Genomic DNA, 15149 nt, shown 5'->3' with positions numbered 1-15149 from the left:
AAAGGTATTAAGCAGGTTGTGTTGTAGCCTATGAACAAGTAATAAATTGTATAATGTATCTTGAATGTATCATAGATAAGCTGCTATATAACGATTGCCACTTCAGATAGCTGTGAAATTAGGTGATTAACTAGTTGTTACTTAACCTTCTAATTTCTGTATAAGTCTAATTACATGAAACAGAAGTTGGTGTTTTGATTTTTTACTTTGCTATTCTGTTTGGAGTGTCATTGCAACTACTGTATTGTAAATGATGGAAAATAATTGCATATGTTAAAAAATATGAAACTTTATAAAGTAAAAAAAATAAAATTTTTAAATTTAAAATAAATAAATAAATAAAAATAAAATTCAGGAAAAAAAAGTTCCTTTGGTAGGTAAAGATCTTTTCATTTTAGGATTAGAGATAATAAATAAAAAGTCAAATATCTTGCCTAGTGCTAGGGGATAGTTTTTCCTTTCTGGTATCTTACCTGGGAATAGACAAGAAATAGAATTTAAAAAAAATACTCATGGGGGCACCAGTTAAGCATCTGACTTTGGCTCAAGTCATGATCTCATGGTTCGTGAGTTTGAGCCCTGCCTCAGGCTCTGTGCTGACAGCTCAGAGCCTGGGACCTGCTTCAGATTCTGAGTCTCCCTCTCTCTCTGCCCCTCCCCCACTCACACTGTGTGTCTCTCTCTCAAATAAATACATACATACTTACATACATACATACATACTCATGGTACACCTACACTGTACTACTTTGGTGTTAATAATACTTCACAGTGGGAAGAATTTCAAAAGAGTTTACAAATTGACCCTTTGCTCACAAGGTTGTTTTTCAACTTATAATATTATGATTTAATTCTATAAGTAATAACACTTTTGATTGCATTGGATTTTCATAAGTATATTTTGAGAACACTACTAATGATAGGAAAGAGATACATATTTTCTATTGAATTTTTAAGTTTTTCCTCTTTTCCAGGTATGACAGCAGTTATCTGTACTTACCCTCTTGACATGGTTAGAGTACGCCTAGCATTCCAGGTGAAAGGGGAGCACACTTACACAGGAATTATTCATGCATTTAAAACAATTTATGCAAAGGTATTTCACATTTACTTTTCTCATTTATTCTGTGTCTTTTTGGTTGTTTTTAATGTGAGTTTTATGTCCAACATGGGACTTGAACTCATGACTAAGATTAAGATCGCACAGTCTACTGACTGAGCCAGTCAGGTGCCCCTGTATTGTTTCCTTATATATTTAGAAAAATATTTTGAAAGTTATATAAACTCTTTTATTTATAGTTATTGATGTTAATAATGATTGTGACACATCTGTGTTTCAGGGTGGGTCCCAGAATAATTTTTTCATTGTAATGTATGCTTTTGTTTTTTGATGTTTATCATAATAAACACAATGTAATCTCACTTCTAATTTTTCTTCATTCAAAAGGAAGGAGGTTTCCTTGGATTTTACAGAGGCCTGATGCCCACTATATTAGGAATGGCTCCATATGCAGGTATTTTCAAATTTGGCAGAATCATGATCTTTTATATATTTTTTTTAAGAATGAATTGTAAATTTTAGCATTTTGTATTTAAGCCCCAGTTCCCTCTGGAATTATTTCTTTCTTCCCTAAGGATAACCATTTGACCCAGCACCATTTATTAGTGATCTACAGTGCTTCTTCTTCTTTTTTTTTTTTTTACAATGCTACTTCTAAAAATAAGAATAGAGTGCAGTTTTATGAGTCTTTATATTCGGTAGGACAAGTCCCTTTACCTTATGCTTTTTTGGGGGGGAGGAATGTAGGAACTGTAGTTATCCTATAGTTCCTATATTCTAAAGTTTTTTTAATGTTTACTTATTTTTGAGAGAGAGAGAGACGGAGTGTGAGCAGAGGAAGGGCCAAGAGAGAGGGAGACACAGAATCTGAAGCAGGCTCCAGGCTTTGAGCTGTTAGCACAAGGCCTGATGTGGGGCTCAAACTCACAAACAGTGAGATCATGACCTGAGCTGAAGTTGGATGCTTAACCGACTGAGCCCCCCAGACACCCCTATTTCTCGCACATTTTAAAATCCATTTTGGAGTTGGATGAAAGCACTTGTTGGAATTTTGAATGAAATGTTATACAGTTCTGGGACACTTTTGTTACAAATATTTATAGGCAGAGTATAAGCTGTGTTGTGTCTTTTAGAAAATTATATTCTCAGTTTATTACTTGATTTAACTTTATATGATCTAATAGCTAGTTGTTATCTTGCTTCTTGGTGTTATACCAGCCACCGTGTTACTTGTAGACGTTTTGGGTTTCCTATGTGGGCAATTGTATCCTGTCCACATAATATCATTTTTCTTATTTCCATTCTAATCCTTCTTTATTTATTTATGTTTATCTTCACTTACTGTAGTAGCTAAGAACCCACAGTGCAGCAGTGAATAGAAATGATAATACTGGGCATTTTGGCTTGTTAATGGTTTTAAAGGGACTGTTTGTTATACTTCATTTAGCTTAATGTTCATTTATGACGTTAAGGAAGTTTTAGTAAGAATTTTTATCTGAATTGGTGTTGAATTTTATCAGGCACCCTCTCCTACATTTATGGAGGTGATCATATGGCTTTCTCCTTTAATCTGTTAATATGATATATGTTATTAATAGATGTTCTAAGATCAACCCGAATTGACTATAACATAATAACCTTTTAATATCCTGTTGGATTAAGTTTGCTCATTGTTTTTAGAAGTTTTATATCTAGGAGCACCTTGGTTGGTCAGTTGGTTAAGCATCCAACTTTGGCTCAGTTCATGGTCTCATGGTTCATGAGTTCCAGCATCAGGCTCTGTGCTGATAGCTCTCAGTCTGGTGCCTGCTTTGGATTCTGTGTCTCCTTCTCTTTGCCCCTCCCCCACTCATACTCTGTCCCTTTCTCAAAAATAAACATTTAAAAAAAAAAAGAAGTTTTACGTCTGTATTCTTAAATGAGATTTCTTGTAATTTTCTTTTCTTGTAATATCCTTGTGTGGTTTGGGTATCAACGTTATATAGATCTCATAAATGAGTTGAGTATTTTCTCATATTCCATCTCTATAAAATGATTAGAATTATCTGTTTCTTGAAAGTTTTCTTTGTGGATGATTTTTTTAATACTGATTTAACTTCTTAAATGGTTGTAGGACCATTCAGATTTTCTATTTTTTGTGAACCATTTTTGGTAATTCATACCTTTCTTTCCCTTTTGAATTTGATCTTTTTGTATTTTTAATTTTTTAGCAAAAGATTTCCCTTATTTTTTCATGTCTTTTTTGAAATGTTTTTATTTATTGAAAGAGAGAGAGAGAGAGGGAGAGAGACAGCGTGAGCAGGAGAGGGTCAGAGACAGAGGGAGACACAGAATCTGAAGCAGGCTCTGGGCTCTGAGCTAGCTGTCACCCCAGAGCCTGACACAGGGCTCGAACCCACGAACATGAGATCATGACCTGAGCCAAAGCCAGATGCTCAACCGACTGAGCCACCCAGGTGCCCCTTCATATCTTTTTTATATCTGCTCTATTGTCACGCTCCTTTTTTCATTTTTATTTTTTTGATCAGTTATTAGATTTTGCAAAGAATCAGTTTTGACTTTCATTTTCTTCTCTAGTCTACCTTTATTATCCATTTCATTGATTCTTGTTCCTTTCTTAAGTGTCTCCTCTTCCTCGGGTTTATTCTTCAGTTGAATGCTTACTTGTATCATTTTCAACCTTCAGTTTTTTTTTTAAATTCCTAATGTGGGTTTCCCTCCACTAAATTCTGCTTCAGCTGCATCCCATGAGTTTATTATTTTATTAATTGTCTTTACTTAAAATTTGGAAATTCAAATGTATTCAAAAGTAGACAATAGTATAATGAGTCACCATGCACCTATGACCTAGCTTCAAAACTAATCAACTCAGGATCAGTCTTATTTCATCTGTGCCCTTAAATACTCCCTCTGCTCTCATCCCAAATTGTTTTAAAACAAATCCACAGTATCAGTATTCAGCTCTGTATGCTTTTTAATTATATTATTATATTTTTTAAATGTTTTATTTATTTTTGAGAGGGAGAGAGATGAACAGAGCACAAGTGAGGAAGGGGCAGAGAGAGAGGGAGACCCAGAATTAGAAGCAGGCTCCAGGCAGTCAGCACAAAGCCCAATGCTGTGCTCAAATCCATGAACTCTGAGATCTTGACCTGAGCCAAAGTGAGATGCTTAACCAATTGAGCCACCCAGATGCCTCTCTCTGCTTTTTAAAGAAGCATAGCCATACACTATTATGAGCTTTAAAAAATCTTTTTTTAAGTTCACTTATTTATTTTGAGAGACAGAGTGTGACTGGGGGAGGGGGGGCAGAAAGAGAGAGAGGAAGAGAGAGAATCCCAAGCAGGCTCTGCATTGTCAGCACAGAGCCCTGATGTGGCGCTCAAGGTCATGAACAGTGAGATCATGACCTGAGCCAAAACCAAGAGTTGAACGCTTAACCAACTGAGTTACCCAGGAGCCCATAAAAAAGTTTCTTAATATCATCTACTGTATTATTATTGTTCAAACCCCTGCCCCCTCCCCTCAACTCATAATTAGTTTTTGAACAGATCCAAGTTAATATTTGCCTAGTATTTCTTTTTTCATCCTTTTGTTTTTTACTTTTTCATATCTTTATGTTTTAGGTATTTCTTTTGAAATCATTGTATAACTGGATATTTTTAAAAATCTGGTCTGTAAAATCTTTAATTGCCAGTTATTTCAACTGATAGTTATTGTGATTATTGATACATTTGTACTTGTTTCTATACCTTGCTATTTGATTTCCACCTGTGGCTTTTCTTTTTATCTTTTTAAATATTTCCTTCTTGTTCATTTATTTTGCCAAGCTCTTACCCACTCTTTTATAAATGTATGAATTTATTTGCCGCCTCCTATGGTTGGTGGTCTTTAATTATGAGTCAATTACTTGATCTTAATCTCTTGAGTTTCAGACCTAGTGATTCCATCTTCTGTAGGCCCCATTGCAAGATCCATCTCAATAGCTTTGCTGCTATTGGCATCAATATGTAGAGTCGCTTCACTTCTCTCATGGGTCCACAACCCCCAAACGAGCTCCGGCTTATGTTTTTGGACGGTGGTGGTACTGGATTCTTGGAGATCTTCTCATCCTTTTTGGAAGCCCCATAGCAATGACAACAAAGTCATTCAGAATACCTAGATAGCCATTATGCTGGAAGAACTCTTTAAGTCTTTGTTCTATAACTTTATGTTTTTTGTTTTTAAAATATATTTTAAGTTAGTTATAGCATGTATATAATTTTGTTTCTTATTTTTTCCCCATTTCCCAAGAGTCCCATTTCAGCACTCTTCAAAAATGTCATTTATATTAGTTGTGTCATATTTCACTAAAATACCATTCAACATCATTTACGTATTTCTAATTTTTTTAACTTACATTTAATATACTATGAATTTCACCATTGTGAACTTTTTCAGATTTTAGATTAAGTCTTTAGAATAGGTTTCCCAAGTATAAAAGTGTATGAATATTATAAACTTGTATACCGTGATTGTCGTGGAGGGGGGCACTTGCAAGGAAGAGCACTGGGTGTTATATGAAAACCAACTTGGTAATAAACTATTTAAATAAAAAATTAAAAAATTATAAGAAATAAAAATAAAAAGTTTTAAAATGAAAAAAATTGTATACTGTCATTTCAAAAATGCTATAAAGTTTTAAGAATTTTGTATAAAGAATAAATGCATACATTGAGGCTGAATTTTTGTTAGTGCTCATTTCTTGTTAAGCATCAAGTATATTTTAAATATATTTTAAAATTCAGCAGATGATGCTCAGACGATAGGATTGCTTGAATTCTGTTCTTCATTTTGTTAATGTGAGACTTTAATGGGTCTATTATAAAATCAGGTAAATATTCAGCAAGCACTAAGTGCATATTATTGATAATTTAGTATTTCTTAGATTTCATGTGTTTTGTGATTCAATATGTACATTTTTCTTGTAGTTACAACTCTTCCTTGGAGACAAAATTGGGCACTGAGTTAAAATAATAAATCCTTGTCACTTCTGAATGTTTTGTTTTTATCTTATCACCATCGCTGTTATTGTGAATTTAAGTTGTCATATTTACTTACAATTATTAATCATGAATTTTACTTTTAGTGATGTGAAACCTTGGAAAACTACTTAATTCTCTTAATATATAAGATGGCATTTGTACCCAACTACGGCCTTTATTCAGTAAACTGAAGTATATATTAGTGTGTTATAGGTGGTTATCTTATCATCTTTAGGTTATTTATAAACATTAATTAAGCTTTTTTCTTTCATAAATCAGGAAATGTATAGTTTGTTCCTTGAATTAATTGGTTATTATGAATAATGGTGTCTTCATGGTTCATGTAATGTGAAGCATCATGATGAATTTATATTTTGTTTTTCAGGTGTTTCATTTTTTACTTTTGGTACCTTAAAGAGTGTTGGGCTTTCCTATGCCCCTACCATTCTTGGCAGACCTTCATCAGACAATCCTAATGTCTTAGTTTTGAAAACCCACATAAACTTACTTTGTGGTGGTGTTGCTGGAGCAATAGCACAGACGATATCGTAAGTTTCTTCATCAACTTAATCCAATCAAATGGCAGTTTCTCAATCTTGATTTTCAGCATAATTCATTTTATTTTTTCTAATACAGTTTTTTAAATGTTTATTTTTGGGAGAGAGAGAGAGAAAATGAACGAATGGGGGAGGGGCAGAAAGTGAGGAGAAAGAGGATCTGAAGTGGGCTCTGTGCTGATAGCAGAGCCCAATGCGGGGCTCAATCTCATGAACCACGAGATCATGACCTGAGCCAAAGTTGGACACCCAACTGAGTGAGCCACCCAGGTCTCCCAAGAGGCACTTCTCTTGCATTAAATCTTGAAGGCCTCCTTTGTGTCAGACAATGTACTAGGTTTTGAGACATTTACTGAATGTAAAGGTATTACTATATTGTAATTGAAAAAGTGGCTTCAAAGGATTTATCTAGCTCAAGAGAGATTGGGTAGGTGAGATAAAAAGAGGCTGGAACACTAAGAAGCAGGAACTATTCAGGAACAAGAAGAAAAGCTTTCTGTGACTGAGGAGTATCCTGAAAAATAGGATGTAGTATTGTCATATGGATGAAAAAGAGTATCCGATGGAAAATAAAAGGCAAATTAAGTACTGAAAAATAAGGTGTTCACTGGATTTTATAATCAAGGATTACTTTTGTGAAAGCAGATTCAGTGTACTTGTGTGTGGAAGCAGATCATACTAGGTTGAAGGAAAAGAGGAAAAGGTGGTGGTTTACTTTTGGCAACCTGGCTGTGGAACTTTGCTCATCTGTGGAAATATGATCACCTCTAGCTATTTTGATTCTCTTTTTGCTTTTACTACCTTTTTTCTTTACTACTCACTTCCTATTTAGACCCTTAGAATCTTTTCTTTCCCATTTCTTTTCTTAAACTGTATTCTACACCCATTAAGTCTTACCAGACCCAAAGGCTTCCTCTCAGTTCTTTTGGTTCCTTCCAATTGTTCTAGTTCCTTCGTTTTTGTAACGGTATCTCTCTTGGCCATCCAGCTTCCACCCCCACCTTTTCAGGTAGCTTGCTGATTCATATCTTCCTTTTTCTACCTATCCATGCCAATATTTTAAGGCCCAGCCTCACTTTAGTCCTATGCTCTTACCATGAATATGTAGAATAGCTTATTTATCTTTATGGTTTCAGCAGTCATCTCTGCACAGATAACAAATTCTATTTAAATCTCCATTGCTGACTCCATTACTTCTGTAGCAGCCTCTTGGATATTTCTGCTTGGACTTCTACCATCAGTGCGAAGTCCATAGTTCAGATATTAATTCCTTTTTCTCCTCTTGGTGACAATCCTCAACTCGCAGCTTTCTAATTTGTTATTGATAACCATGAATCTTCTAGCCCTAATAATACCTTGAAATCATTTTTCACATTGTACATACCCAAATAGTTACTATGTCTTAAATGTTTTATTTATTTTTGATACAGACAGAGACAGAGCATGAGAGGGGGAAGGGCAGAGAGAAGGAGACACAGAACCGGAAACAGGCTCTAGGCTCTGAGCTAGCAGTTAGCACAGAGCCTGACGCGGGGCTTGAACCCACGAATGTGAGATCTGACCTGAGCCGAAGTCGGAGGCGTAACCGACTGAGCCACCCAGGCGCCCCATTCACTATGTCTTACCATTTGTTACTGTAGAACATTGCCTAGGATGCTATTTTCTTTCTTTCCCATTGTTCTTTCCCTTGTTCTAATCCTTGTACCTTGTCTTCTTACATTTTCTCCTTTCTACTGACCAGTTCCTTCTACTCCAGCTTGGAAATGGAATTTTTCAGATTGAGGTTTTTGTTCCCTTAATTCTGATAAAGTTTCTTCCTTTCACTACCCCATTAAAAAATAATTCCTGGGGTTATCTGGGTGGCTCAGTCTTTTAAGCAGCCGACTTTGGCTCAGGTCAAGATCTCATAGTTCGTGAGTTCGAGCCCCGCGTCGGGCTCTGTGCTGACAGCTCAGAGCCTGGAGCCTGCTTCTGATTCTGTGTCTCCCTTTCTCTCTGACCCTCCCCCACTCATATTCTGTGTCTCTCTCCCTCAAAAATAAATAAATGTTAAAAAAATTTTTTTTAAATCACCTCAGGGCTCACTCCTAAGAGAGATTCCTTTTATATATTTCATTTCAGGCAATTTATTTTTTTATTTTTTTCTAAGTTCATTTATTTTGAGAGAGGGAAATAGAGAGCATGAGTAGGGAAGGAGCAGAGAGAGAATCCCAAGCAGGCTCTGCACCGTCAGCACAGAGTCCAGTGTGGGGCTCAAACTCATGAACTATGAGATCATGCCCCGAGCCGAAACCAAGAGTTGGATGCTCAATTGACTGAGATACCCAGGTGCGCATCTTAACATAGAATTTTCTCTATCCTCTAAATGCAATATCTGTATTGTTAATTTTTGACTTTAAGGAAAATTTTTTGTTGGTCTACTGTATACAAGGGGACTTGCTGAATACTTTTAGAGTAGTTGTTTTCAACTAGGGGTGATTTTGCCTCCAGTGGACATTTATTAATGTCTGGAGACAATTTTGGTTGTCATAGCTGGGGCTACTGGCACATAGTGGGCAGAAGTCAGGGATGCACTTAACATCCTGCAGTGCACAGGATAGACCCCCACACCTAAGAATTATCTAATCTGGGGGCGCCTGGGTGGCTAAGTTGGTTGGGCTGAGCCGACTTCAGCTCAGGTCATGATCTCACAGTTTGTGGGTTCAAGCCCCGCATCGGGCTCTGTGCTGACAGCTCGGAGCCTGGAGCCTGCTTCCGATTCTGTGTCTCCCTCTCTCTCTGATCCTCTCCCACTCATACTCTGTGTGTGTGTGTGTGTGTGTGTGTGCGCGCGCGTGTGTGTGTGTCAAAAGTAAATAATAAAACGTAAAAAAAAAAAAAGAATTATCTAACCTAAAATGTCAATAGTGCCAAAGTTGAGAAACCATGTCTTACGGTTCCAACAATGAAAAATACCCAGTTTGTTTCTTCAGAAAATGATATTGAATTTGGCCTTGAGGAATGAATAGAACTCTGTATTTTCATGATGAGAGAGAATCATCTAACCCACTAGAATCACATAAACAAAGGCAAGACCTCTGTATTACTGTTTGATTTTATTCATGTGCTTATGTCCTGACTCCTACATTAGACATAACAATAAAGGCATAAGAACATATTATTTCCTAGGGATATAACATGTAGCGCTTTATATTCAATAACTGTTGAGTAGAACACTAAAAATCATTTTTAAGTCCTTCTGCCTTTTTCTTCTTTTAGCTACCCATTTGATGTAACTCGTCGGCGAATGCAATTAGGAACTGTTCTTCCAGAATTTGAAAAGTGCCTGTAAGTTCTCCATTTGTCATTGTTGATTTTCTTTAGGAAATGTAATGTTAAAAGTAAGTATAGAGATAGGACTGTGGTCTTACCAGTAGTCCAGATCTTCCATAGTATACTTTGGTAAATTTACAAGCTCTTAATCTAGTACCAGTCCTTATTATTTTTTTTAATATTCATTTTTAAAAGACAAGAGACAGAGCACAAGCAGGGGTTGGGTAGAGACAGAGGGGGCACAGAATCCAAAGCAGGCTCCAGGCTCTGAACTGTCAGCACAAGAGCCCAAAGCAGGGCTTGAGTTTTTAAACTGTGAAATAATGACCTGAGCAGAAGTTGACACTTAACTGATGGAGCCACTAAGGTGCCCCAAGTCCTAACCCCTATTAAAAATTTCACTTTAGGGGCACCTGTCTGGCTCAGTTGGAAGAACGTGCAACTCTTGATCTTGCATTCCTGAGTTTGAGCCTCATGTTGGGTGTAGAGGTTATTCAAAATAAATAAATAAAAATTTATTAAAAATTCACATTAGAGGCAACTGGGTGACTCAGTTGGTTAAGTGTCCGACTCTTGTTTTGGCTCGGGTCATGATCTCATGGTTTGGGAGACTGAGCCCTGAGTCAGACTCTATGCTGACAGCTCTGAGACTGCTTGGGATTTTCTCTCTCCCTCTGTCCCGCCCCACCCTCACTCATGTGCTGTGCATGCATGCACATTCTTTCTCATTCTCTCTCAAAAGTAGATACATTTAAAAAAGCACTTTAGGGCAGCTGGGTAGCTCAGTTAGTTGAGCATCTGACTTCAGCTCAGGTCATGGTCTCACGTTTTGTGAGTTCGAGCCCCACTTTGGGCTCTGTGCTAACAAACAGCTCAGAGCCTGGAGGCTGCTTCAGATTCTGTTTCTCCCTCTCTCTCCCCTACCTCCCCTGCTTATGCTTTGTCTCTCTCTGTCTCTCAAAAATAAATAAATGATAAAACTTTTAAAAAAGTAATAATAATTAAATATCTATTTTTTAAATTCTTTTTAACATTTATTTATTATTGAGAAACAGAGAACATGAGCACGGGAGGGGCAGAGAGAGGGGGAGGCACAGAATCTGAAGCAGGATTCAGGGTCAGCTGTCAGCACAGAACCCAATGCAGGGCTCAAACTCATGATCGGTGAGATCATGACCTGAGCTGAAGTCAGCCCCTTAACCGACTGAGCCATCCAGGCACCCCTAAAAATCACTTTAGAGCATCTCTGTTAAATAGAAATATAATGTGAGCTACTTATATAATTTAAAATTTTCTGGTAGTCACATTAAAGAAAAAAGTATAAAAAAAAACAGATGAAATTGTTTTAAAATATTTTAATTTCGGGGCACCTGGCTGGCTCATTCTGAGGAGCATGTAATTCTTTATCTTGGGTGTAGAGATTACTTAAATAAATAAACTTTAAAAAGTAAAAATTAAATATTTTAACTTAACCTAATATAGCAAAAATATTATCACTTCAACATCTCAAGACTTTGCATGCTTTTTTTAATACTAAGTATTGGAAATCCAGGGTATATTTAATACTGACAGCACATTTCAATTTGGAGTTGGCACATTTGAAGTGCTTATAGACCACATATGGCTAGTGGCTACCACCATTACCCAGCACAGCTCAAGAGTTTTCTATAATCTGTAGAGATTTATAATCATTCTGGTTTCTTTGTGGTGTGTTGTTCCTCAGGGGAAGAGCAGAGCATTTGCTCACGACTTTGAATTGCCTGAAAGGTTTTTTTAAGATTTTAGTCCAGATTGCCTATCAAAAGAGAACGGCAAAGGCCAAAATGTTGGTTTGAAAGGAAGGAACACTGTTTGAAACTAGAAAGTCTTTATTGCTTAAATCTAAGAGTCCTTTAAGCCTCAGTTTTAACCATCTGCTAGTTGTCATATAAAACTTGAGTTGAAATGGAAGCTTGATGGGCAACTGTGCATATACATCCCTCAAAAAAAAGACATAAATATTTCAAATATTTTTATGAGATAGTATTGCCAGTAAATGTTACATAGTCCAAACAAAATAAATTGTATTAATGAGCCTGCGTTTCTGTGCATAATGCTTGTACTTGTTTGGAATGAATTGCTATTTTATGGTGAATTTTTGGCTTGTTTTAACACTTGGTTTTCAAAATATTCAAGATGACATTTTGCCTTTTTAAAAATAAATGTTTATTTTTGAGAGAAAGGGAAAGAGGTTGTGTGTGGGAGGGGCTGAGAGGGAGACAGAAGATCTGGTGAGTAGGGAAGGAGGAGAGGGAGAGAGAGAGAGAGAGAGAGAGAGAATCCCAAGCAGCTCCTTGCTGTCAGCACAGAGCCCAGGTGGGGATCAGACACGAACCTGTGAGATCATAACCTGAGCCAAAGTTGGATGTTCAACTGACTGAGCCACCAGGTGCCCTTGACATTTTGGCTTCTTTTATGTCTCTTTATCAATGGGCATCATTTAACCACTGTCTTTCAGTACCATGTGGGAGACTATGAAGTACGTCTATAGACACCATGGAATTCGAAGAGGATTATATCGTGGCTTATCTCTTAATTACATTCGCTGTATTCCCTCTCAAGCAGTGGCTTTTACGACATACGAACTTATGAAGCAGTTTTTTCACCTCAACTAAAGAAAATCATGGTTACTTTTCCTGAGTAGATTCTCAGAGGGAGAAATAAAATGTTACTTTCATTTTGAGGGGAACATTACTTGAAGGGGGCTATTTGCCTAGTCACAGGAACCACTGGTATTTTAGTACTTGATTTTTTTATTCATCACAAATCAAAAGTGCTTACTGTACTTTTTGATGCCAAAAGTTATAACTGAGAACATTGAAGAAAATTCCTATGCTGATGCTGGCTAATCAGTTAGGTTATTTGAAACTGTTTTAAAGTGTTTTTTGGAGTAGAACTAACTTAAAATGTGATTCAAGAGGTTGCCATTAGCTTTATCATGCTTTAATTCCAAGCTTTAATTATAATCATGATTTTAAAAGACTCTAACAGTGGTTATTATTATCATAATAAACAGGCTTGGTTATATTGCAGCAGAATGATGAGAACTGAATTTTTATGTTTATAAAACGCAGCTTAGGGGGCACCTGGCTGGCTCAGCCAGAGAGCATGCGGCTCTTAATCTCGGGGTCATAAATTCCAGCCCCTGTTAGGCGTAGAGATTACTAGGGGGAAAACAAAGTAGCTTAGACGCCAGCATTATCTCTCTTCTCATAATTCTGCTCCACTGCATAAAAGGACTGACAGTTTTTCTCTGTTTTTAAACAAAATAAATGTTGTATTTAAAAATTAACCTTGTAGAAGCTCAACAGTAAATGAAGAATTTTCAGGTGTTGCTCAAATGCTATTTCTAGGTACTATAACTGACTTAAATTTGTTCTTAAAAGTCCATATATTTCCCAGAGGCAGTAATAATAACTACTCAATATCTTGGCTCTCAAAACAGGCTAGCACTATAGATTTGTTTTTGTTAGATGATTTGGTATATACTAGAAAACTTACTTAAGTGGACTGTGAAATATCTATTAATATAGATGTGAATGTCAAAGAATGTTTCTAAGGTATTTTGTCATGATACATCAACTAGTTCTTCCATGTAAAATAATTTTAGTGCAATATAAACTTAAATAGAAACATAAAATTGATTTGAATTGCTATCCTTTATATTGAAATGGTTTAAAATATAAGAATTCCATTGACTGTGTTTAGAGTACTTTTTATCTTTTACTGTAAGCATGACACAGATGGGAAGGGAACAATTATAGTTCTGTCCTCAGAAATAGTGATTTGTAGAATTGATGTGATTTTTTTGACCAATGCAAACTATTTTAATTGCTCTAATTTTATAATTTTTTTCATTGAGGTAAAATTGACATGTAACAATATATTAGTTTCAGGTGCATAATGTAATGATTCAATATTTATTTGTATTTACCACAAAGCAATCACAATAGTCTAGTTACCATCTAATTGATGTGATTTTTAGGACATTAGAAAACTTACGTCGAAAGTGTTACTTCTGCTTCAGTTTTAATTCTGTTTGCATAAAAGATTTCTTGTTATACCTTGGTAAAAATTAGATGAACTGGTTTCATTTTCAAAGTCTTTATTTTAAAATGAGTATGTGTCTTTGTATGATTTGTATGTGTACCCCACAGGTAGAAATACATGTGTTTTTGAAACTATTTTGTATATTTTCATTTCTGGGCTACACTGTAGCTAAATATTGTTATCAAATCACAAGATAATTTAAATGTATGAAATAAATATCTCAGTTATGTTATCAATAAAAGAGGACTGCAAATATTTTTTAAACAAAAATTTGCGTTCTATGTCTGTTACAAATTACATAAGGTATTAAAAATAAATTTTATTCATATTTTGACCATTATTTCTCTTTTTTAACCATTCACATTATTGAATCACAAATGACTATAATTATATTTGATTTATTTCAGGTTGATGACCCAAAGTGTATCTTGCCAGGTTATCTTCCACTGAAGATTGACTATTTCTGTTTTGATTTCCATTCTTACTCTTTTCCTGCCTTTTGTGAGGATAGTTCTTTGATCTATAGAATGGGACAGAGGTCTGGTCTAGGCATTAAGTGACATACCACTCCTAGTTCTCATGGATATGGAGGTAGAAAGTTTAATGGGTAGGGGCGCCTAAGTGGCTCAGTTGGTTAAGCGTCTGACTTTGGCTCAGGTCATGATCTCGAGGTTCGTGAATTTGATCTCCACATTGGTCTCTTTGCTGTCAGTGCAGAGCCTGGTACCTGCTTCGGATCCTCTGGCTCCCTCTCTCTACCTCTTGCCGGCTCATGCTATCTCTCAAAAATAAATAAACATTAATTAAATAAAACTTTAAAAAATGAAGGTTTAATTGGTATATATAATATCTCACACTATTCTCCCCCTGGGTATTCAACATCCATTTATTTAGCATCCATTGTGTGTCAGGCATTGTATCAGCATTATGGGGGCTTACCTTGAGAGACCTGTTAGCTGTACTTATAGTCTGATTTGGATGTCTAATTCCAATAGCATCTAACACCAGGTATTTTTCTAATATAGTATGTACCACACTTATGGTAACTGCCTGTTTACCTGTGTTCTCCCCCCGCCCCGCAACTGGTTCTCTCCAGGGCAGAGTCAT

The 15149-nt window shown here is 36.0% G+C and overlaps 1 protein-coding gene across 5 annotated transcripts in view; it reads left to right on the top strand.

Moving 5' to 3' along the window:
- SLC25A16 (solute carrier family 25 member 16) overlaps nucleotides 1–14811 on the top strand; it is a 39745-nt gene extending 24934 nt beyond the window's left edge. For 3 of the 5 annotated variants that reach the window (XM_029931784.1, XM_029931782.1, XM_029931785.1), the window contains 5 exons: nucleotides 975–1096; nucleotides 1448–1514; nucleotides 6470–6632; nucleotides 9900–9968; nucleotides 12451–14283. In XM_029931784.1, the coding sequence (XP_029787644.1) occupies nucleotides 975–1096; nucleotides 1448–1514; nucleotides 6470–6632; nucleotides 9900–9968; nucleotides 12451–12607 (578 nt within the window). In that variant the 3' untranslated portion in view covers nucleotides 12608–14283. Of the gene's footprint in view, nucleotides 1–957; nucleotides 1097–1447; nucleotides 1515–6469; nucleotides 6633–9899; nucleotides 9969–12450; nucleotides 14284–14449 lie in introns of those variants that run through there. The other 2 variants (XM_029931783.1, XM_029931786.1) reach the window with 2 other exon arrangements.
- The last annotated feature ends 338 nt before the right edge of the window (nucleotides 14812–15149 follow it).

Source organism: Suricata suricatta, chromosome 2, assembly GCF_006229205.1.
Source record: "Suricata suricatta isolate VVHF042 chromosome 2, meerkat_22Aug2017_6uvM2_HiC, whole genome shotgun sequence".
NCBI classification, from domain to species: domain Eukaryota; kingdom Metazoa; phylum Chordata; class Mammalia; order Carnivora; family Herpestidae; genus Suricata; species Suricata suricatta.
Note: the sequence above shows the minus strand (reverse complement) of the source record. Positions and strands in the feature narration are given on the sequence as shown.